The sequence below is a fragment of the Thalassophryne amazonica genome, chromosome 14, assembly GCF_902500255.1.
Source record: "Thalassophryne amazonica chromosome 14, fThaAma1.1, whole genome shotgun sequence".
Taxonomy (NCBI): domain Eukaryota; kingdom Metazoa; phylum Chordata; class Actinopteri; order Batrachoidiformes; family Batrachoididae; genus Thalassophryne; species Thalassophryne amazonica.
In genome coordinates this window covers 35248671-35273809 of record NC_047116.1, presented here as the reverse complement: position 1 = coordinate 35273809, position 25139 = coordinate 35248671, and the positions used below count along the sequence as shown (strand labels likewise).

General features: G+C 40.1%; 1 protein-coding gene across 5 annotated transcripts; it reads left to right on the top strand.

Moving 5' to 3' along the window:
* The first annotated feature begins 189 nt into the window (after positions 1 to 189).
* tra2b (transformer 2 beta homolog) lies at positions 190 to 12598 on the top strand. 5 transcript variants are annotated; one of them, XM_034186341.1, is made up of 8 exons: positions 190 to 332; positions 8133 to 8278; positions 9451 to 9613; positions 9811 to 9999; positions 10088 to 10203; positions 11935 to 12060; positions 12192 to 12262; positions 12383 to 12598. In XM_034186341.1, the coding sequence occupies exons 1-8, from the start codon at positions 300 to 302 to the stop codon at positions 12391 to 12393; spliced, it is 855 nt and encodes a 284-aa protein (XP_034042232.1). In that variant the 5' UTR covers positions 190 to 299; the 3' UTR covers positions 12394 to 12598. The 5 variants fall into 5 exon arrangements, with proteins under 5 accessions (XP_034042232.1, XP_034042235.1, XP_034042234.1 ...); XM_034186344.1 differs by having other exon boundaries at positions 11932 to 12051; positions 12195 to 12262; XM_034186343.1 differs by having other exon boundaries at positions 11932 to 12051.
* The last annotated feature ends 12541 nt before the right edge of the window (positions 12599 to 25139 follow it).

The window sequence follows — 25139 nt, the reverse complement described above, 5'->3', positions numbered from 1 at the left end:
AATGCCTCACATTCACCCCGATGTCAGGGTGCTGCCATAATAAATTCATCATTTTTAATTAGTCCGTTGTATAAATAAAAAGAGACTTGATTTCAAGTTTTCAACATAACGATTCGGGGTTGCACTCCGTTCCAATAGGTGGCGGTAGTTAATAGTTTCATTATTTTTCCACCGCGATAAAAGCGCCAAGGAGACTCGCGAAGAAGCCCAAGCACACTTTGCGTTTCGGTGGTTATTGTTAGCATAGCGTCTGATTTTGGTTGAACACGTTTTCATAAAAAAAAAAAAAAATAATAAAAATGAGTGATAATGAAAAGCGATACGGCGAGCGGGTACGTAATAGATTTATCTCTGGTTTAAAATAAAACTTTTCTGTCATTGTAATGTAACAAACGAATTTGTGTTACCTCAGCGTTTTTTTTTTTGTTTTTTTTTTTTGCTAACTTTAGCTTGCTCCAGTTTCCTGTTGAAAGCAGTTACTGGATTAACATTTAAGATTCAAACATGATTTAATCGCATGTCTTTTCATTCACTGAAAACAAATGATTGTAAAAGTACGGGTTTGTGCTTCTCTGGCTCACTTTTCATTATTAGCAAAAACTGGCTAGCTTGCTTTAATGTTTGCTAGGCCCAGCGCCTGATGTGTGTGTGCGCGCACACACCTAATGCTTACAGACTTGTAGAACTGAAGAGATACTCTGCATTCAAAACATGATCATATACTATAAACGTTAATGTGTTATTGGGTAACCAGTAATACTTAATTTTCTTATGTTATTTATAAAGCTAACGTGCATTTCACATTGTACGAGTTTCTAATTTAAAATCATTGTAATTAATCATACAAAGGCATTCTAAATTTTCTTACTCTGGACTGGGCAACTTGTACTTCAATAAGCAGAAACCAAGATCATATTGGTCCTCGTGAGAATTTACTTAACCAAAAGAAATGGCATCAAGATTCTTTGCATTTACTTGCATATTTAGTTTAGATGTGTCTGCAAAACTGACTTAATGTTGCATTTTGCTGAAATATGTCTGTGCAGGGCAGGTGGTTTTGTGGTTATGTAATTACGAATCTAACGATCAGGGTAGATTCCAGGTGTAAATGTGCAGGAACTTCAAACACACCAGGTGCAGATCTGTGACATGTTCCGTCCTACACCACCTTGTAGGCCTGAGGATGGTGGCTGCTGTATCACTGTGTTACTTTACTAAGCCATATATATTAATTTATAATAAAACTGTCAAAAGGGGTAATAGATATAAGTGGAAAGATGATTAAATATATCAGAGCAGTAAATTGATCAGTCCATGTGAACATTGCACAGATCGCTGTTGCTGCGTTCATTTACCGTTGGAAATTACAGGACTTTTTTTGTTGTTTCACACTCAGCAGTTGCTTGTGGCAGGAGTGTGTTTTTAATTTTATTTTTGGTAAAGTGATTCATTGTATCCACACAAAAGATTAATTCTTGCCTATTTAAGGTGCCTGAGCCCAGTGAAGCTGGCCCCCCCACCCACATAAAAAAATCCAAGCAAATAGGCTGTAATTTCCAACGGTATGTGAATGCAGCAGCGATTTGCGCAGTGTTTGAAAGGTCTGATCAATTTACTGCTCTGATGATGTATTCGATCATCTTTCCACTTATATTTATTACCCCTTTTGACAGTTTTGTGTTATAAATTAATATTTATGGCTTAGTAACATAATACAGTGATAGAGCAGCCACCACGGCACACCAGCGTTTGTTTTGTTTTGTTTTTATCCCAGGCCTCCAGCACACTCCCGCAATATTTTCGGCTCCTGCGCGTCCTACTCCTTTCAGTCCAGCCGACGGTGTATGTGTATCAGAAACATACTGTCTTGCTCCTGGTTTTTCCAGAAATTTTTTCTCTTGATTTTTGTGCTTCAGCAGTGGGGAAGAGCGCTATGTAGTTACATAAAATTAAGTTAGTTGAATGATGTAATGTCGTTCTTTGTTCTACTGTAATTTGAAAACAAGGATTAGTCCAGGTTGAATGACATGTATCAAAGACTGGTGGTGTGTTTTAGTTGTTGGCTAGGCTGGTTTTGTTTGTTTGTTTTTGTTTGTGTTTTTTTAAACCTTTTTCTAAAAAAAAAAAAAAGGTCATGATTTTTTAATTAAAAAATAAAAGAATAGTTAATAGTTATAAAATAATATTTAATCATGGAACATGTTTAGCTGTTTAGGATTTATGTTTTTTCTTTCTTTTTTTAGTTTTGTTTAATAATAAATATGCAAGTCCATGCAAATAGCTGGTGCATCTTGAAGTCACGCTGAAGCCCAGATTATTGGGAAATCTTACGTCTTGTTAGGTACATTCACCATCAGTAGTTTTGGCAGACACTGTAATGCCCTAGAACCCTTTGCCCTTAAGTTTATTATAGTGCAAGATGATATATAACAGGAGAGCATAATATGCTTATTAGAGAAAAACATTTTTAATTATGTGGTCATGTGAATGTGCTGTTGTCTTGTGAATGTGTAAATATAAGAAAGTATTAACCTTCTTTACTGTCAAAAAGGCTTTCATAATTTGTTGAAAATTTTCACTTTTCTTTTGATGGAACAAGTGATTCTATGTTTCAAAATATATGGACATAACCAGAATGTGTAAACATGATGATGATATTCAGAAATGTAGATTTTATATGTCGATTTGGTAATCGGCCAATAATTTTCTCAACATTTATTAAATCAGAAGTGTGTATGTGTGTGTGTGTGTGTGTATATATATATACACACACACACACTCCATGTTACAAATGGTCAGTGGGGCATTACAGAATAAGCAGAACTACTACACTGGAACTATACATACAATTAACATGTGAGTTGTTATATGTGGTTTGAAATTTTCCTTTGCATGTCATAAGACATTAAAAATGGAATGAATGAGGGTGCAGTTTTAATTGTAGTCATATTCTTCCATCCTTTTCTTTTTCATAAAGGTAAAGGTTGGACCAAGAAAATGCGGAAGGAGTCTCATGTCCACTTAATTTTGAATAAAATGAAGCTCAGATGCGTGAAGCTGAATTTGAGAATGCATGCTAAAACATGAGGAGGGAAGAAGTGTGGGCAATGTGTGAGAAGGGGGAAGTAAGAAGAATAAGACATTTGAAGAAAGAAGAAATAATGTGAAGTAATGAAGTTACAGAAATGAAGTTAAGGAAGTAATCTGGATAAGGTCACAGCGCTAAGTAACTCTCTGGTCTGTTCATCCAATATGTGTGCATGTTTTTTAACTGAACATAATGCATTTAAAGAATTCACATTTTTAATCTGACAATTTTCTGTACATATTGACTATTTATTCTGTTATGACACTATGCAGTCAGACACGCAAGTATTTGGACTGTGACATTTTTTGTAGCTTTGGCTTTGTACGACGCCATAGTGAAAATCAAATGAAGCAATCAAGATGGTCTTGTAGTGTGTACTTTTAACTTTAATGTGGGCCTTCTAAAAACTTTGGAATTCTTAATGTGATCTGCGTAATGGGTTGGTCGGATAGCGACTTCAGTCGACGACTGCACAGTGCATGAATCAGGGCTGCTCATTTGCAACCCACAGGTCATGTTTTGTCTGGCCTCCTTTTGTGTGGACATGCTTTTGAAGTGTGTCTAGACTTAAAAGTTGAAGAAAAAAGTGATTGCACGTGCACCCTTGGATCAGTCAGTGATGACTGGGGTGGGGAGGTTAGTGATGCTGAAACTTAGTGATCCTAATTATAGGACAGTTTAATTTACAATGGGACAATTGTCGAACATTATGACAAGTTTATAATATTAATTTTACTATAGAAAGCTGTACTTTGTCTTGTTTTTTGTGTAATTTATTTATTTACCAGTGTCAAAGGCATATTTGCCTCAGTAGTCGAGCTTGCAACCTTGAGAGCATTTTTTAATTATTATATAACTTCTTCATTCAGCTGCTCTCGTTACGGGTCGCCATAGCAGATCAGTCGTTTCCATTGCACCGTGTCCTCTGTATCTTCCTCTGGCACACCAGTCACCTGCATGTCCTCCCTCCCCACATCTGTAAATCTCCTGTTTGGCCTCCCTCTTCTCTTCCTGCCTGGTAGCTCCATCTTCAGCATCCTTCTCCCTATATATCCTGGGCTCCTCCTCTGCACATGTCCAAACCATCTCAATCTCACCTCTCTGACTTTGTCTCCAAACTGTCCCACTTGAGCTGTCCCTCTATGTTTGTTTCTAATTCTGTCCCTTCTGGTGACTCTCAAAAAGGATCGCAACATCTTTAGCTCTGCCACCTCCAGCTCTGCCTCCTGCCTTTTTGTTAGTGCCACCGTCTCTAAACCATGCAACATAGCTGCTGGTCTCACTACTGTTTTGTGGACTTTTCTCTTGCAGATAATCTTTAGTCACAGATCACTCCTGCTACCTTTCTCCACCCTGCCTGTACTATTCTTCACCTCTCTATCACACTCTCCATTACAAATTTTCATTTCAAGGAAAAAGACGGAACAACTGGACCAGCGCCACATCAAATTTTACCAGAAACTGAGTGACAGCCAGGTGGAAACCATTCGGAAGATTCAGACGGCTTTCGTTGACGATCCTATGGGCATCGCACAGATTAAGGAGCGGTACAACCGGTTTAAAGCACAACGGTGGAGAGCGAGTCACGCTCCGGTCGGCCATCACCATGCTGAAATGACCAGATCATTTCCAAAGTGAAGGCTGTGGTGATGCGGGACTGTTGTGTGACTATCTGAGAAATTGCGGAAGAGGTGGACATCAGCACTTTTTCGGTACATTCCACTGTGACAGAAGATTTGGCCGTGAAAAGAGTGGAGGTGAAATTCATGCTGCTGCTAACGGCGGAGCAAACGCGCCTCCGTGTTGAAGTCTCACAGGACATGCTGTGACATGCCCACCTCTTCCACAATTTCTCGGATAGTCACACGACTGAAAAGTCACCGAAAGCCGTCTGAATCATCTGAATGGTTTCCACCTGGCTGTCGCCCAGTTTCTGACAAAATTTGATGCGCCGCTGCTCCAGTCGTTCCGTCTTTTTCCTTGAAATCAAAATCCGCCGAGCGCACTACACATGTCCTCACACAAAGGCTGCTTACCAGAAAATGATGCGATCGACAGGCGTGAAAAAGTTCACGCATGCGCACGAAGGTTCAAGGTTTGCTCATGCAAGCACACGTGATTCAAATCCATCAGGTTTTTGCGAAAAAATAAAAAGGTCTGATACTTTTCTAACAGACCTCATACTTTTCATATTAAAGAATACCCAACAACTAGGATCACTCGGCTTCAGCAGCACTAACCCCCACAGTGCCAAAAGTATAGTCTCAAACAATATACATGGGTATAGGCAAAATTTAATGTGCTTATTTGTCAGAATCCCTACCACCCCCCAAAGTAAACACTGACAGATCTCAGGGTGGATGTGTGCACTGTTTCTTCAAAGTTTAAATCAAAACACCCTGGAAAAGCATGTGCACACAAAAAGAGACTGGGCTCATCACTTTAATAGCTGGTCTTCTTTAGACAGTTCAGGGGATGGACACATGACTATTTCCAAGTTAGTAAATACGAGGGCTGTCAATAAAGTAACGGTCCTTTTTATTTTTTTCAAAAACTATATGGATTTCATTCATATGTTTTTACGTCAGACATGCTTGAACCCTCGTGCGCATGCGTGAGTTTTTCCACGCCTGTCGGTGACGTCATTCGCCTGTGAGCATTCCTTGTGGGAGGAGTCGTCCAGCCCCTCGTCGGAATTCCTTTGTCTGAGAAGTTGCTGAGAGACTGGCGCGTTGTTTGATCAAAATTTTTTCTAAACCTGTGAGACACATCGAAGTGGACACGGTTCGAAAAATTAAGCTGGTTTTCAGTGAAAATTTTAACGGCTGATGAGAGATTTTGAGGTGATTCTGTCGCTTTAAGGACTTCCCACGGTGCGAGACGTCGCTCAGCGCTCTCAGCCGCCGTCGTCAGCCTGTTCAAGCTGAAAACCTCCACATTTCAGGCTCTGTTGATCCAGGACGTCGTGAGAGAACAGAGAAGTTTCAGAAGAAGTCGGTTTCAGCATTTTATCCGGATATTCCACTGTTAAAGGAGATTTTTTTAATGAAAGACGTGCGGACGGGTCCGCGCGTCGGGACGCAGCCGACGCGGTGCGGCGGCACAGGAAAAACACCTCCGTGTTGATAACCATTTGTAAAATCCAGGCGGCTTTTGATGGCTTTCAGTGGAGTGAGTATATGAGAAATTGTTTAACAGGCAGGACATGTTCCAACTTGTCCTTAAGGCTTTCAACAGAGGTGTTTTTCCTGTGGCGGAGCGTCGCGGCGGCTGCGTCCCGACGCGCGGACCTGTCCGCATGTCTTTCATTAAAAAAATCTCCTTTAACAGTGGAATATCCGGATAAAATGCTGAAACCGACTTCTTCTGAAACCTCTCTGTTCTCTCACGACGTCCTGGATCAATAGAACCTGAAATGTGGAGGTTTTCAGCTTGAACAGGCTGACGACAGCGGCTGAGAGCGCTGCACGATGTCTCGCACCGTGGGAAGTCCTTAAAGCGACAGAATCACCTCAAAATCTCTCATCAGCCGTTAAAATTTTCACTGAAAACCAGCTTAATTTTTCGAACCATGTCCACTTCGATGTGTCTCACAGGTTTAGAAAAAATTTTGATCAAACAACGCGCCAGTCTCTCAGCAACTTCTCAGACAAAGGAATTCCGACGAGGGGCTGGACGACTCCTCCCACAAGGAGTGCTCACAGGCGAATGACGTCACCGACAGGCGTGGAAAAACTCACGCATGCGCACGAGGGTTCAAGCATGTCTGACGTAAAAACATATGAATGAAATCCATATAGTTTTTGAAAAAAATAAAAAGGACCGTTACTTTATTGACAGCCCACGTATGTCTTCGGTGTTATTTACATCAATCATTAAGACAAACAAACTGCATGATCTGTCTGGAGTAGGCAGTTTTCAAAAATTGAGTGATGTGCAAGAAGGCAAATAGTGATCAAAACCACCCAGGCAATTGTGATGGATTTACACACGTCTGTGGCTGCGATTGGATTGACTCTATACAATGCAAGTTTTGTGTGTTGCACAAGCAGTCACGGCTTTATAGTAGGGTGGAATGGGGGAGGGTTTTCGTACAAGAAAATAATACATCGAGGCCTGAGTCTCTCATATACCTTCTGGCACAGTCTCACTGAAATTTGAGGGGTTTTTTGTTGTTGTTGTTTTGTTTTGGTTTTGTTTTTTGAGGAAAGTCCTCCTCTGTACCACTTCATCATGAGGCTTTGTAACTGGTAATGCAACAGGCAAAAGTTCTCTTGTCAGGGCAGCTTTACTCCTGGCTGATTAAGCTAACACCCCTAATGCGGTGCTCACCTGGTCACGTTTGGTGCAGAGTCCTTCTGATCAGCCACACGGCTCAGCAACATTCAAGAAAATAATTTTTCTGTTGTTGAGCACCCATCTATCCCCAACCTGGACATCTTAGTCATACTCCCAAATCCTTGACTTGGAAGAGCCTGGGGGGGTGCATCTTGTGTTGTAATTTATGACAATCTTGGGTTTGCAAAACGTTTTCTCTGATTGATGTATAAGTTGAACACAAGAGTTGTGCTACCCATGAACCGGGCCGCCCCAAGCCAAGTACCAATCGAGCTATGGCAGCTGGAAATCCATCAGAGCTCATGAAAAATTAGAATATGTTCAAAACCAGTTCGAGGTTGGCCGGCATTTCCAAATAAAAGCCAACTCATCCCACTGAGCCACCTCACCTGGAAAAAACATTTGTGTATAAAAATGGCTAAATTGTTAGTAATATTCAAGTGAAACTCCTTGAATTAAAGCTAAACATTTACACTACAAGCACATCTTAATTGATTCATTTAAACCCTGCTATGGTGGTGTACATTGGCAATAATGCAAAAAAATTGTCACTGTCCATATACTTAATGTGCCTGACAATATATTCTTAATCTGTAATGCATTATTTTCTACATTAAATTTTTTATTTTATTGCATTCAATTCTGAAGGCAAATGTCTGTTCAGTGATGCTGATAATACGTGTGCTGGTGTGTGTGGTTCGTTCAGGAGTCTCGCTCTGCATCGAGGAGCGCTACTCCACGGGCATCAGGGAAGTCGGGAAGCCGCTCCCCGGCCCGCTCGCGTGGGCATTCAAAAGAAGGAGCCCGGCGTTCTCGCTCTAAATCTCGGTCTCGGTCCAGGTCTAAATCTAGGTAAGTGACTTTAGGTGTAAAGATAAATGAATTAATCAAAGGAATTTAAAAAAGTAAAAATATTGTCTTATGCTGCGTTTACACATAGGCAAGATGCATTACGAATGTCATATTTGCATAATTCTTGGCACATTCCTGACATTCTTAATGTGATTTAACACACCTGAATAGGTTTCTGAATAGTGTGTTGGTGCGTGATATTCGTGGAGTATGTTTTTGGCTGTCAAAAAATCTTCCACGAATGTCACGCACCACCCTCATTTTGCCTCATATCGTGGAGGTCGCAACTGAGAGTGTTGATCCGTCTTGGGGTGATTCTTAGACTACGGGCACCTATGTCCTTTGATCATATTGTATGAAAAACAGAAAAAAATCACCCCTTGATGAGTGGTGTTCCTTAATAGAGCGTGACAGCGTTCTTTTCTGACGTGCGCACAATTAAACCCTGCTGCGCCACATTCAGTTTCATTGCTGCAGTATGTTGAAGGACAGTGACGCTAAGTCAGCTAAGAGTTTCATTCCAATGCTCATCATCACGCTCCTGCAGGTGTTCCACCTGCTGCTGCGCCTGATGTTTGGGAAAGAGAACGAGACAAGAGCTGCATGGAGCCACACATCTGGCTCAGTCTCCTCCTGCTCTCTGCGCCACTCTGGCACAGAGCCCAACAAAGCATGCAGTCACAAAGTTCTTCTGCTGTGGAGCAAACTGGAGCAATCTGAATTGTTCAGCAGCTGATGGATGAATATGGGGGTGTGTGTGGAGACAATTCACCTCATTCACAACATGACAGAACTTAGCGCGCAACAACGCAGAAACTTATTCTTGACCATGCGCAATGGTTCCTGATAATTCTCCAGCAACACGTGCCATTAATCGTAAGGCGTGGTAACAGGTTGCAGCAGTTCCTGCGGACACCTGACACGTCTGCCTCAAATCATCACATTCGTGATCAGCGGCCAAGACTGTATACTTCGTGACTTGTCGTCGTTATGTGTAAACGCACATTAAACTAGAAGCTGAATTGGTGGAAAAAAGAAAAAAAGTTTCCACTTGGCCACTTGGTAGACTGAGCTTGGAGATGCTCTCTGTCTGAAGCAGTTGCATGAACTTGGAACGATCATATAACTTATGTAAACTGTGAATTGTTGTCTTTTCCCACCCTGCCATACAGGTCCCATTCACACCGTGGCTCACGCAGGCACCACAGCCGCTCTCGGTCCCGTTCTAGGTCCCATCATCGTCGTTCTCGCAGCAGATCCTACAGTGGAGAACGTCGGCACCGAAGTTATAGCCGTTCACCCATGTCAAATCGCCGAAGGCACGTTGGCAACCGTGTAGGTATTCGGTGACCCCAACTGACACAGTTGTGCTGCAGTGTGTTTAAAAAAAATAACCTGTGTTGTGTGTTTTTGTATATTTAATAGAAAATAAATTGAAATAGAATTGCTTAAACTATTAAAGTTAATATAAAAAGTTTTTCCAAATCTCAGTAACTTTTTCATTAAGTTTCATCAATTGCTTGTGCTTGTAGGCTAATCCTGACCCAAACTGCTGCCTGGGTGTTTTTGGCCTCAGCTTATACACCACAGAGAGGGATCTGAGGGATGTCTTCAATAAATATGGCCCCCTGGCAGATGTCTGTATCGTGTATGACCAGCAGTCAAGGCGTTCCAGAGGTTTTGCTTTCGTTTACTTTGAGAATGTGGATGATGCTAATGAGGTATGAGCATGACAATCAATCTGGAGAGGTCTGTTTGTGGAAAAAAGTGGCCTGAATTTTCAAAATTACCATCTCTGTTCACTGTCAGGCAAAGGAGAGGGCCAACGGCATGGAACTGGATGGCCGTCGAATCAGGGTGGACTTCTCCATCACCAAAAGAGCTCACACACCAACACCTGGTATCTACATGGGCCGTCCCACATAGTAAGTTATCTGAACAACTGAGTATTTATGAAGACTATTTTATTGGGGGGAGAGTTTTAGATTTTTTTGTTTCAGGCAAACACCAGTGCTTTTTTTTTTTTTTTTAAGACAAGTTACTTATTTAATAGTAATTGGACCGCACTTTGTATGACTTGCAAAGTTGAAATGCTTCAACTGATATTGTATGTGTTTATTTGGCTTGGGGGGGTGAATAGGCGGTGGTTTCAATACATGTATTAACATTGTTCAATGTATTACATGTCAGTACGACATGAACATCAGAATCTTCCAGTTGTGCTCAAATAAAAAAAAAGACATCTTAATGCACTTTATATGTAGAGAAGTTCTAGATCAGGGGTAGGCAACCTGTTCCAGAAAGAGCCATGAGGGTGCAGGTTTTCTTTGCAGCCACTGACTCCACCAGGTGATTTCACTGATTAACTGATTCCATCTGCTCAAAGTGATATTAATCAGTAAAATCACCTGGTGGAGTCAGTGGCTGCAAAGAAAACCTGCACCCTCATGGCTCTTTCTGGAACAGGTTGCCTACCCCTGTTCTAGATCATATGCCGTACTATAAAACTTACAGATCTAACAGTTTCTCAAGAGCCAAGAAGACTGTGGGGCAAGGAAAATATAACTTATACTGAACAGGTTTGCTGTTATGAATAGGGGAGACGATGGTATAGTGGTTAAGGGATTGGGCTTGAGACCAGAAGATCCTCAGTTCAAATCCCAGCCTGACTGGAAAATCACTAAGGGCCCTTGGGCAAGGTCTTTAATCCCCCAGTTGCTCCCGGTGTGTAGTGAGTGCCTTGTATGGTAGCACCCTCACATCGGGGTGAATGTGAGGCATTATTTATAAAGCACTTTGAGCGTCTGATGCAGATGGAAAAGCGCTATATAAATGCAGTCTATTTACCATTTATTTATGAATATATTGCTTCGATAACCAATCCAGCACCTGTTTTAAAGAAGCGAGAAGTCCAGGATTACGCCATGTCATCAACAATTTAATCCATCTAACCTCCTTGCATGAAGACTAGGCCACAGGAGGAGCTGGAAGTGTGGTAAATTGGATGTTGACCAAAATCATATAGGAGGGGTCTTTAAGTGGATGGGTTAGTGCTGATCTGATGATCTCAAGCTCATCTGGGGACATTATTTAATTCAGTAGTATTAATTTATCAGAATTGCAGGATGACTCTTTGGAAATGTATAGAAAACACTTACCCTAAGCAAAGGGCCCTACTAGATTTGGAGCAAGAGGTGGCAAACAGTAAGAAAATGTCCAGTGTTAATAATTTAGTCAGGTTATTGCACAAACCTATCAGATGCAGAAAATTAAATGTATTTGAATGAATTATGACCTGTGTTCAAACTCTAGGCTGAAAGGTGGTGTTGACATTAATATTTTATGGATCCTTTTCTCAATAAATATAGGTCAGGGGTGGTGGCCAAGTGGTTAATGCGCTTGGTTTCAGTTCAGAAGGTTCAAATCCCACCCCTGCCACATTTCTCCATGTAATGTGGAGTTGCGTCAGGAAGGGCATCCGGCGTAAAACTTGTGCCAATTCAACATGCAGATCCACCTTGGGTTTGCTGTGGCGACCTCGAGTGCAAACAAGGGAGCAGCTGAAGGGACTTACTTTTCTCAATAAATATGAAAATGATTATTTTACAGAAAATCAAAGCAAAATACATTGTCTGTTTTGTCTAATATTGTAGTGGTGGTGGTGGTGGAGGTCCAAGCGGCCCACGGCGCTATTCTCGTGACTACGACCGCGGTTATGATCGTGGATATGACCGAGGTGGCTACGATCGCTATGACGATAGAGACTACTACAGGTCATACAGGTGACTTGCTTGGTGAACAAGCAGAAATTAAGAAATCTCTACATGTTGAGTTCTCACTTTGACTTATCTAGTGAAGTTGGGGTGAGGAAAATGGAATAAAGAACTTTTTTTGTCATCTTCCTTCTTTCCAGAAGGCGGTCTCCTTCACCATACTACAGAGGGACTTACAGGTCTCGCTCCAGATCACGATCCTATTCTCCCCGTATGTCCTTCCCATAAAATTGATAATATGTAACTTTTATTGATGCACTGTACTGGGTGAAGTGTTCTTTGTTTGCGTAATTACTTCTTTTCTTTTCTTTTTTCCCCCTCTCCCCTCTAGGTCGTTATTGAACATCGTTAAGGAGCAAGAGCTTTCCCAAGCACAATATGAAAATTTTTGAGTGTGACTTAAAAATTAGTTGATTATTTTGAAGGAAGTTCTAAAGTTCAGTTCTTGACCAGTGTGTCTAATTGTAGACTGAGATGATTTATAAAAGGTGTTGCTGGAAGCACTGGAGCTGTTACATTGTGCTTCTCATTTTAAATGTGTGAGCAGTGTATACTGTACATGTTCAGTTTTTTTTTATATACGGTGTGATTGTGGAAGTTAATTTTTGAACAAATTAAAAGACTTCAATCTTCCCTTCATTTTGATAACGTCTCATTTAAGCAGAGCACTTATGTGATCTTTGAGGTGTATGATATGAAGCTGTTGTCCAAACTTCTAAAATGATTCAATATAAAACACAATCCAAGCTGCTGCTTATAGTTTATGTTTTTTTTTTTTCCCCATGTATTTTTTTGTGCAGTCCTAATACTATCCCAAATTTGAAAAAGTTGGGACAAGGCCAATTTAAACAAAAAGATGCATTCTTACATTTGTGTTGGTTTGTGTTGCATTGCAGACAATTTGGAAAAGATAACTCATGTTTTCAACATAATACACAGCCATTCTTGCATTTCAGATCTGCAACACATCATAAAAGAAATGTTGTGACAGGACAGTTTAGGGCTAAAATACGGTATAAATAATAGCAGGTGTGGTGGCTAAGTGGTTAGTTCCTTCTGTTTCAAAGTGGAAGGTTTCTTGTTCAAAATCCCACCCTGTTACCTTTCTCCATGTAATACAGAGTTGTCAGGAAGGGCATCTGGTGTAAAACATGCCAAATCAACATCTAGATCCACATTGGATCTGCTGTGGCGACCTTGAGTGAAAACAAGGGAGCAGCTGAAGAGATTTACTTAATGAGGTATAAATAAATATTTCAAACAAGTGAATGTAAACATGATTTTTTTAAGGTATCCATGAACAGGGGAATCTTTGAGAAAGATGGGCAGAGGATCTTATTTTCTCAGCAAATGGGACAAAATTGATATGCTTTAAAACAAGGTTCTTCAAAAGAACTGGAAGGAATTTGCATTTCAGTGTGTAAAGAGCAAGGGTACAGTCTGAGCTGACCAGCTGTGAATGTTGATCCCTTTGATGGCACTGCATCAGTAACAGTCATTCATCAATAGCTGATAAAACCACATGGGCAAAAAAAAAAAATATAGGAAACCTTTTTTTTTTCTTCTTCCAAGCACTAAAATACAGAATTGCACCCACAAAAGTCACTTAAAGTTTTACTTTGCAGAAGCCTTATGTTATCTTTGTCCAGAAGGTTCATTGATTCCATTGATTGGACACACAGTGGAAATGTATATTGTGATCTGATAGACCAACCAGTCTGTTATTGGGGCAATCTCCAAAAGTCTGCATCTGTCATGATATGGGCTTGTCAGTGCCCTTGGCAGAAGTACACACTTGTCTGATGGCAGTATTAATGTAGAAAATTGCACAAGAGCAACATATGCTGCCTTCAAGATAACTTCTTTAGCAGTGCCCCTGCATTTTTCAACGTAATGCAAAACTGCTTACTTTTTACATTCTGCATACATGATGAAGGCATGGCTGCAGAAGAGGATGCAAGTGCCACACTAGCTTGCCAGCTGTCCTGACCTCTACCACATGGAGAATTTTGAAACTGAATGCAATGATGACCCCATACTGTTGCATACCACGTGTTTACAGGAAGAATGGGAAGTGCTGTTAGTACGAATGGTAACATCAAGTGGTAAACGCTTTAACGTCATTATTTTTAATGTGTTGCAGGTTTTAAATGCACCATGTCGATGTCCATGAGTTGTAAGTGCAATGCTGGATTTCAGTGAAACTTCACCCAGTGCTAGCTCACCATGTCAAAATGTGCAAGAAGAAAATAATTCAGACATCTTGAAGTGCAGATTAGAATTTTTTAAGTGATGCATCACGATACTGGCACCATAATTTCAACTCTGAAAACAATTTATGGATTTCAATGAAATCTCACACAATGCTAGCACATCACATAAAAATGTGCATCATGGAATTTCTTGCAAACTCTTCAAGGAAAGACGATTTTTTTTTTTTTTTTTTTTTTTTTTTATTCATACATCATACTGTGGAGGTGGTGAGTGTGCTAAGTTGTAGCAGGAAGGGCTTCCGGCATAAAACTCGTTCAAAATCAACATGCAGATCCTTCTTGGATCTGCTGTGGCGACCCCAAGTGGGGGCAAAGGGGAGAACCCAAAGGGACTTCCAAAGCAACTTTATTGATTTTAAACAGTTTCCTGGTCAGTCTGATGGCTGGTGTATTGAATATTATATTTTGATGGAATAACGAAGAACGTTTCAATGCAGATTCCCTCAACTACTTGGAGTTGGATGTTTTATGAATTATCAATGGATCGGTGAATAGTATATAGAGTTTGTGTATATCAATGCAGCCATTCAAATGGACACTCTGTACCAGCAGGACTTCACACTGATCCTTAGAGTACCTTTGGACCCATCCAAGGGACATCATCGAAGGTACAGAATTCATACATGATCTGCATGTATAAATGGAAGGTGGTATTTGGGAGACTGGTAGGCATCAGTTTGTCCATGAGATAAAGTAAAGTTATGGCACCTTGAAGAACTGAGACGTGGTGATCCAGGGGTGGCTATGCAGTTCTGCAAACAGCCAAAGGAAGCACTGACAACTGGTCCTACGGGGAGCTGTTCTTACAGAAGAATAACCAATTTATCAACTTATTCAACATCCTCATCAGTGAATAAGTCATATATAGAGGTGGCATTGTGACTTAGCACTGTTACTTCACAGCAAGAAGATCATGGGATCGCTTCCCACCTGTAGTGGGTTTGCTTGGGTTCCCCCCGGGGTGCTCTGGCTTCCTCCCACTTCCAACGCTATGAAGGGTAAGTGAATTGGGAACTTTAAATTGACTGTCTGTGTGTGTGAGAGAGAGAATGAGTTCGTCGATGTGGCCCTGTGATAGAATGTCATCCTGTCCAGGGTATACCTGCCCCTTACCCTATGATTGCTGGGATAAGCTCCATCTCCACACCCCCATGACCCTAATTGGAGTAAGCAGGTATAGTGAATGAATAAATGAAGTTCAAGTCAGACTCTGAGGTGTTGGTGCTTATTTCTGGAGTCCTTAGTAGTTGAGAGTCTACAACTCCCCCCAGATGCCAGTCCAACTCAGGTCACTTCACCAACAAAGGCTCACATACAGCTGGGTGGACTGACAGTGTAGATTAAGGCCCAGTCTCAGTACCATTCTTTGGCCCTACCACATCAAACTTTGGCTTGCACATTCATGTGCAAAGATTGAGTATTGGGATTGGACCAACAGATGAGGACAAAGTTATTAGCTCCTTATGAAATTTAATATTTTCATTAAATTGTTCCCAAGTGCTTTTTTTAACAGAGCAAGAATTTTTCGTCACAGCATTTTTGAACATCCTAGTTTTATTTTGGATGCTTACATTATTTTACTTTGCATACAGAGACAAAGTTATTTCACAAAAAACAAAAACTCCCAGGGTCAAAATTATTAGCCCCCTTAAGAACTGACCTTTCTTTTTAAACCACAGTACAAACCCGTGTTGTGCAATGATGTGCTTTGACTTTGTAAAAGCTTGTAAAATCTAGTTAAAACTGAAGGTTATCTTCCAATGTAAAAAAAAAAAAAAAGAAAGAAACAGCATAAAAACTTCAGTAAGGGTTTGAGCTGTCACTTGAGAAAGCATTAAAAAAATCAGCTTAAAAAAAAGAATTGTTGATGCTCACAAAGCAGGAGAAGGAGTTATCACAGCAACTCCAAGTGTCAAGAACTGGAGTGAGAAGTATCAAGAAATTCAAAAAGAGCCACAAAGTACAGAACAAGCCTGGTAGGGGTAGGAAGAGAAAGAGTTCAAAGACTCTGGAAAAAAAATCTAGTGAGAGATGTTTAAAGACCACAGAACAACTGCCAAGACACGAGTGAATGACTTAGCCAAGTCGGAATAGTCTCAAAGAAGACAGTCAGTAGAGCCGTGGACAGGAATGGACTGCAAGGTTGTAAACCAAGAAAAACTCCACTTCTGCAGAAGAGACACCTTTAGGTCAGACTTAAGTATGATAAGGACAATCTGGAGAAAGGTTATGCACATTGGAGGTGTGTCCTTTGGACAGATGAGATGAAACTAGAGCTCTTTGGCCAGAGAGACGTTGCTTATGTTTGGAGAAAGGAGGGAGAGACGTATAACCCAAAGAACACCGTCCTCACACTTAAACACTGCTGTGGGGGTATTATGCTGTGGGGATACTTCAGTGTGTCTGGAAGTGGGAATCTCCTCAAGGTGGAAGGAAACATGAAGAAAGACGTGCAGATTTTGAATGAAAACCTCAGAACTGGGTCTAAGTCATCACTTTGTCTTCCAACACAACAATGACCCAAAACATACAGTGAAGAACGACCTCCAGAAGACCAAAGTAAACATTACTGACGGGCCTGCACAAAGCCCTGATTTGAATCCCATTGAAGATCTGTGCGGTGAACTGGTGACCAAGGTCCCTGCCAGAAGACCATCAAATTCACCAAAGAATAGGCTGGGATTCCTCAGGAGACATGTCTGAGACAAACTGCAACAAATGACTGCAGGCTGTTATCCAGCAAAAAGGACACACAACTGATTAACATCCGTGGGGCTAATAATTTTTGCCATGGTAGTTTTTGGTTTTTGTGAAATAACTTTGTCTCTGTGTGCAAAGTAAAATAATGAAAGCATTCAAAATGAAACTAGGATGTTTAGAAATGCTGTGTTAAAAATTCCTTGCTCTTAAAATATAACACAAGGCTTCTTAAAGAAAAATTAACAGGTCTGTGAGAGCCAGAATTCTTGTTGGTTGATAGGGGATCAAATACTTATTTGCAGCAGTAACATACAAATAAATTATTAAAAAAAATCATACATTGTGATTTCTGGATTTTGATTTTTTTTTTTTTTTAGATTATGTCTCTCACAGTAGACATGCACCTAAGATGAAAATTTCAGACCCCTCCATGATTTCTAAGTGGGAGAACTTGCAAAATCGCAGGGTGTTCAAATACTTATTTTCCTCACTATATATTTTAACAAGATGGCGGCTTAGTGGTTAGCACTGTTGCCTCACAGCGAGAAGGTCATGGGTTCAATTCCCGCCTGTGGCCTTTCTGTGTGGAGTTGCATGTTCTCCCCGTGTTTGCGTGGGTTTCCTCCGGGTGCTCCGGTTTCCTCCCACATCCAATGGCATGCGGGTTAGGTGGATTGGAATCTTTAAATTGTCCGTAGGTGTGCGAGTGGGTGTGAATGTGTTTGTCTGTTTGTGGCCCTGTGACAGATCCTGTCCTGGGTGTACCACGCCTTGTGTTCTATGACTGCTGGGATAGGCTCCAGCCCCCTGCGACCCTTAATTGGATGAAGCGGTTCAAGATGCGTGTGTGTGTGTGTGTGTGCGTGTGTGTGTGTATATACTCTAACAAGATTGAAAAAAAAAGTTCCAACTAGCTTGGCTTGTCGGGCATGTGGGGTTCCCCTTTCATTAGTGCACTGGACGCAAGAGCGAAAAGTCTTGAGTCACAGAAATGTGTTATTTTGTTAAACTATTTTAGACTGGTTTATGATGCTTCCCAACATGCTTAAACCTATTTCCCAAACAATCTCTTAGAACCAAATCCAGTTCAAAATAAAACAGTTTGCAAAACATTCTGACATCATCACATTTGATGTTTGAATACTTTAGAAAGGAGTTAGTTCTTGTATGTTGCAGTAGGAAATGGTGAAACCAGTAAAAAAAAAAAACACGAGTTCAGCCAACATGTCACACAGCTGGCGTACCTTTGGCCCTTTTGCTTCTATCTTGAAAGGGGGTTTAACAAAAGTGTGCATGTATGTTTTTGTAAATAGTACGCTGTGTTCCACAAACATGGCATCCCCTCCAAGGTCACTTTCTTTTCTGCCTCCCCACTTCTTCCTCGTTGCATGATCTGCTGACATTCTAACCTCCATCTGCATCCAAAATGAAAAGTGCATTGGAAATGAATTCTGTCCCTAAATATTCTGCATAGAGTATTGAGGATTTTAAATCATGCATTTAACAACAGTAAGTGTGGGACTGCAGTAAGCAGGTGTTCTCTTAGCAAAAAGTGTTCACACTGTGCGTGAAGCTGCACGCCGGGTGGCAGCAACGTTCCAGGGCACATATCACTCAAGTGAGGCGCTGCGACAGGCTCCTCCTCCTGTAGGTGGAAGGCCACACCCCCATGCATGAGGTCTGACTCTGCAGCTAGCCCAGTTTAACGCTTCTTTTTTTTTTGTGCTCCTTTTCGTGGTGACCGTATTACTAACCACAGATTAATTTACTTTTCGTGATGCCATCACGAATTGGCGTGAGATTGGGTTGGACTCTGCAAGCAGCCATGCAGCTTAGGAAGCACATTTTGGCTTTTGTGTCATTGTCGTCTGTACTACAAACGTTCAAGTGGCTTGAAGATAATTAGGGGTTGCTTTATAGCTTTTGTTTTTGCAGTAAAAAGGACAGAAATCAAAGATGAGCAGCAACATGAGCTCAGACTGGGTGAGCATGTGGAGATGCACCAATGTGGTTTCAAATGGCACCAGGGCCACAATCTCACAACAGAAGTTACATCAGTCGTATATTTTACAGCTTTGTCATTTAACACAATCCACATTATAAAGGGAAAGTGCAACCTCACTGTAATCAGATAATTAGGCATTTACAGCCGCTTTTAAAAGCACTAGGCAGGGGACACCAAATGTCCACTCATTAACTTTTAAGTATTTCAAACATTTAGAAACACTGAATATTTTATGGTGCAGTTCTTGTCTTTTTTAGTGTGGCTGTGTGTTTATGAAATAGGGAAGCTTTTTCTCAAGCATTTGCGTATGTATTTATTTATTTTCAAATATTCTGAAACAATCTTTCTCGTATAAGTTACCGTGCATCCAGAAAGTATTCAAAGTGCTTCACTTTTTCCACATTACAGCCTTATTCCAAAATGGAGTAAATTCATTTTCCTCTCAAAATTCTACTTACAACACCCCATAATGACAACATGAAAAAGTTTTTTCTTTTTTTGCAAATTTGTCCTAAATAAAAACTAAGAAATTACATGAACATAACTATTCACACCCTTTGCTCAATACCTTGTTGATGCACCTTTTGCAGCAATTACAGCCTCACCTTTTCTTGAATATAATGCCACAAGCTTGGTGCACCTATGTTTGGGAGGTTTTGCCCATTCCTCTTTGAAGCACCTCTCATGCTCCATCAAGTTGGATGGGAAGTGTCAGTGCACAGCCATTTTCAGATCTCTCCAGAGATGTTCAATCAGATTCAGGTCTGGGCTCTGGCTGGACCACTCAAGGACATTCACAGAGTTGTCCTGAAGCCACTCCTTTAATATCTTTGTGTCCTTAGGGTCACTGTCCTGCTGAAAAATGAACCGTCACCACAGTCTGAGGTCAAGAGCGCTCTGGAGCAGGTTTTCATCCAGGATGTCTCTGTACATTGCTGCATTCATCTTTCCCTCAATCCCGACTAGTCTCCCAGTTCCTGCTGCTGAAAAACACAGCATGATGTTGCCACCACCATACTTCCCTGTAGGGATGGAGCCTGGGCCTGGTTTCCTCCAAACATAACACCTGGCATGCACGCCAAAGAGTTCAGTCTTTGTCTCATCAAACCAGAGAAGTTTCTCATGGTCTGAGAGTCCTTCAGGCACCTTTTGGGAAACTCCAGGTGGGCTGCCATGTGCCTTTTAATAAGGAGTCGCTTCCGTCTGGCCACTCTACCAATCCTCCTGACTGGAGGATTGCTGCAGAGATGGATGTCCTTCTGGAAGGTTCTCCTCTTTCCACAGAGGAAGACTGGAGCTGAGTGACCATCAGGTTCTTAGTCACCTCCCTGACTAAGGCCCTTCTGTTTTGATCACTCAGTTTAGACGGGCGGCCAGCTCAAGGAGGAGTCCTGGTGGATCCAAACTTCTTCGGAGGCCACTGTGCTCATTGGGACTTTTAAAGCAGCAGAAATGTTTCTGTACCCTTCCCCAGATTTGTCTGTGTCAGAGGTCTGCAGACAATGGCATTAACTTTGTGCTTGTTTTGTGCTCTGTCATGCACTGTCAGCTGTGGGACCTTATATATAGACAGGTGCGTGTCTTTCCAAATCATGTCCAATCAACTGAATTTACCCCAGGTGGACTCCAATTAAGCTGTAGAAACATCTCAAAGATGATCAGTGGAAACAGGATGCACCTGAGGTCAATTTTGAGCTTCATGGCAAAGACTGTGATTACTTATGTACATGTGATTTCTTCGGTGGGGGGGTTGTTTTGTTTTTTAATACATTTTCAAAAATCTCAGCAAAAAATCACATTGTCATTATGGAGTATTCTGTGTAGAATTTTGAAGAAAAAAAATGTTTTTATTTCATCCATTTTGGAATAAGGTTGCAACACAACAAAATGTGGAAAAAGTGAGGCACCGTGAATACTTTTCAGATGCACTGTGTGATTGTTTTGACCAATTTGTGACAATTATGTTCTAAATTGTTTCATCTATCATTTCTAATGTTTCAAAAAGATAACTGTCTTCAGATACAAGTGGTTCATCTGTTGTTTGCATTTTTAAAAAATTATGAGGATTGGTTCATTCACTGTTTACAATGTTTTCAAAAAGTGTTGGAATTGTTTTGAGTTAATCACTGTTTAGACTTTTTAGTAAAAGTAACTTGATTTGTTAAGGAAGTAGTTTAAGCTAGTTAAAATGCTTCAGAAATGTTGTGTGATGTTTGGCCAGGTGGCTCATTGACTGTTTTTAAGTGTTTGAAAGTAATAAAACATTTGTGAAGCAACTGATTCAGTTTTTTGTTTTTTTGTTTTTTTTTGGGAGGGGGGGGTTGTCTGTTATTGGTTCATACACTGATTCCAATGTTTTGAAAAAGTAAATCATTTTGTAAAGAAATCAGTTTATGTAGGGGAAACTGGGGTTCGTGAATCACGGGGCACAGTGAATCAGTAGCTATATCTGCAAAACTACATATATATTTGCAACAGTTAGGCCATATTTTTATGCATAAAGACATCCCCCTTATACATTAGTGTTTTGTTTTTGGATACATTAAAGGTAAAACTAAGTGACAAGTGAAGTCATTTTTTTCCTATCAAAGTAAATTTTGTGGATGTCAGAGTGTCTTTGTGTTTATTTCTCACAACAGAGGAAAGGTAGCCCAAAAAATTGTTATTAGTTAGAAGACTACCCTGTCCAACTGATGAGCATGTGTTATGTCTTCTCCAGACTATCAGCTATTTGATAACATGACGTGTGTCACATCCACCCGGGGCACAGTGAATCAATTTAGAAAGTGATTTACTAAGCCCCAGAATCAAGTGGATGACAAATATTAATTGTTGACGCTTATACATTTATTTTTCCATGAATTATTTCTATAATTTGTGTATATAAACAACTGTTTTCACATTTGAACAGAAATTCTGACAGTTGTATTTATAATAGTTTGTAAAGGACTTATATAATAATAATAATAACAATAATAATAATAATAATAATACATTCCATTTATAGGTGCCTTTCAAGAAACTCAAGGACACCATTACAATGCAGCAATAAGCAGATATAAAACATAACAAGTGGTTCTCATGGTGAATAGGCTTTCTTGAATAGGTGGGTTCTGAGATATATGCAGACCGGGTGACATTACTGATGCGGGTTTGAAATTATATATCACTATATAAGCCACTCACACATTACATAGCTTGTTTGCTCGATTATAGTTTGTATATGCATCAGTATATATTTAATCATTTTGAAGAAATCTTTGTAATCATGTGTTTTTTCATTGATTTACTGTGCCCCGGACACTGATTCACTGTACCCTGTGAATTAGTGTCTGGGGCACAGTGAATCATAAATTTTAAAATCGATTTTAAACACCTGCAGATTACACTTGGGGAGAAATAAATAACACAGCCTTATAAATAATAACTTGCTGTATTAAATCCACAATAGAATGAACTAAACCTATGCATAATGTGTACGTATATGCTGCCACAAAACAACATTTCTGATCCACTGTGCCCCGGTTTCCCCTGCTGATTAAGCATTCAGAAACAGTCAATCTTTGTTATGCAGTTAGTTTATTCACTGTTTTGACTGTTTCAAACAAATAGTTTTGCAGGGCGGCTGGTGAAAGTCCAGTACAGGCATTCAAATGAACACTCGGAAAATTACTACAATTCCACAATAATCATTTAAAGTCCTTCCCAAAAGAACACAGAAAAAAGCACAGAAAATTCAAAGGAGGTATTGAAGGAATTGGAACGATAAGCGGAATCGATAATGGCATCAATGTTGATAAAATCTTATCAATACCCATCCCTGAAGTTGAATTAATGTTATTTATGTTAAAATGTGTTGTTTATGCCAAAGGCGTTTAAAAACATACAGAGATGTTTAAATGTTTTAAAAGATGTGTAAAAGAATAGAAAGAAACACATGAAGATATTGAAATTGTGTGTACGTGTGTGTTGTGTTCTGGGGTGGGGGCAGCTATTCGTTTGTTCTCTGAGGGAGGCACACTGTCCCACACTTTGAAAACCCCTGGAATAGAACATACGAGCGTATATCACCGAATTTAGACTCTTTCAAAATATGGAAAAATTTCTCAATTGACAAAAGAACATTATGTACATACTACAATGTTCACACCAACTTACAAAAAAAGAGAGGGAGAGAGAGAGAGGTGGTGTGTGTGTGTGTGTGTGTGTGTGTGTGTGTGTGTGTGTGTGTGTGTGTGTGTGTGTGTGTGTGTGTGTGTGTGTGTGTGTGTGTGTGTGTGTGAGGGAAAGAGAGAGAGAAGGAGAGAGAGTGTGTGTGTGTGTGAGAGAAAATCAAGAGGAGCGAGTCGCAACTCACCTTAAAGAGGCGAAAAGCTGCCAAACAGTCCAAACTATTCAGTGAAGCAGTTTGCGCTTTTTTTTTTCTTGCAGACCTGAGCGCAATGTGCGACCACACGTCTCTGTAAAAAACAAACAAACTCAAAACTCAAACAGACTTGGCTCCATTTGCTGCTTCTTTTCCACTTACCAAACTCTGAGCCACCTACGTGAGCGCAGCCAGTGTGTGGATATGGCACACTTGAGGGTGAAAATTCTATCGCCCCCAAGCTGGTAAATTTGGCAATGCTGATTGGTCAAATATTTATTATTTTTCCTTAGCAACCATACACAATTGGTTATTTCGTTGCACTTCAAGGGGATCTTTGAGTGAGCACCCAAGAAGAGAAATGATACGTTTTATCGGTGGCAATGCACTGTTGAATGAGTCAGTTGGTGGAAATGTTGTTTTAATAATTCAGATTGCATGCAGGTACATGCTATTAAGTCAAACTAACTGACAATGATAATACTTTTTTTTAATATATTTTATAATTTTTTCCCCTCCACATCTGGGAGGGCAGCGCCCGAGCGCCCCCTATGGGCCAGCCACCACTGTTGTTTTGTGAGACTATTGGTTCATTCATTTGAAAACATAAATCATTGTCAATAGAAAGCAGTTTTAAAGGCTGTTTTGAGCATTTAAAATCAAAACATTTTGCTATGGAATTGATGTATTCACTGGTTCAACTATTGTGGAAAAAATAAATCATGATGTGTATAAATGACTCATTTTTAACGGTTTTTAACATTTCAAAACAGCAAAAACTTTTGTGATGCAGATGGTTCATTAACTGTTTTGAATATTTCTAAATAAAGGAAATGTTTTTGTGAATCAATTGGCTCATTGTTTTTTTAAGTGTTTCAGAGAAGTGAATTGTTGAGGCATTTGCTTCATGAATTGTTTTGTGGTGCCATTGGTTTGTTCACTGATTCAAATGTTTTTGACAAAGTAAATCACTAAAGAAATTCGGAGGTTTTTTTGGCTGTGGTTAGCATTTCAAAACAGTGAATTGCTTTGTGATGCAGTTGGTTCATACACTGATTTTAAGTGTTTGAAACAATCATATGGTTTGTGACGCATTTGCGTCATTCATTAATTACAATGTTGTGAAAAAATTCAATCATCATGTGAGGAATTTAGATTGGTTTAAGCATTTCAAATCAATCAATCAATCAACTTTTTTCTTATATAAGCAATGAATCGTTGTGTGACGCAAAAACGGTTCATTAGCAGTTTGGAGTATTTCTAAAAAAAAAAACCCTGAATCGTTCAGCGACGTAGTTGCTTCATTTACTGTTTTGCATATATAAGATAAGATAAACTTTATTGTTCTCACAGAGGAGAAATTCACATGTACGTCAGCTCTTAAAAAAACACACAAGATGGGTGCAAGTGGAGGAAAATGTTCATCAAACAGCGTGTGCAAGTATAAGCAATAATAATAATACTTGTAACCGTGCAAGACATAAGAAAATGAGGTAGAAATAGAATATATATATATATATATAGCTGGGTGGAATATTTCAGGTGGGGTTTAGTTAGTCCACCCTATCTATGCAGCACGGTGCAAATGTGCAGGCGATCAGTGACACAAAGAAAAAGAAGAAAATTAAAAAAAAGATTTTCCAGTCTATATCTTAGTTGATTTTTTTTTTCAATCAAATTACCAACAACACGTGCATGCCCGCATTCCTGCCAAGCACCACCACCAATCTATCTTTTTGCGCTG

Coding starts and splice junctions, on each gene's coding strand:
- tra2b (XM_034186340.1), top strand. CDS start 300: ATGAGTGATAATGAAAAGCGATACGGCGAGCGG. Junction 8,279..9,450: donor CGGTCCAGGTCTAAATCTAG/GTAAGTGACTTT, acceptor CCTGCCATACAG/GTCCCATTCACACCGTGGCT. Junction 10,000..10,087: donor ATGTGGATGATGCTAATGAG/GTATGAGCATGA, acceptor GTTCACTGTCAG/GCAAAGGAGAGGGCCAACGG.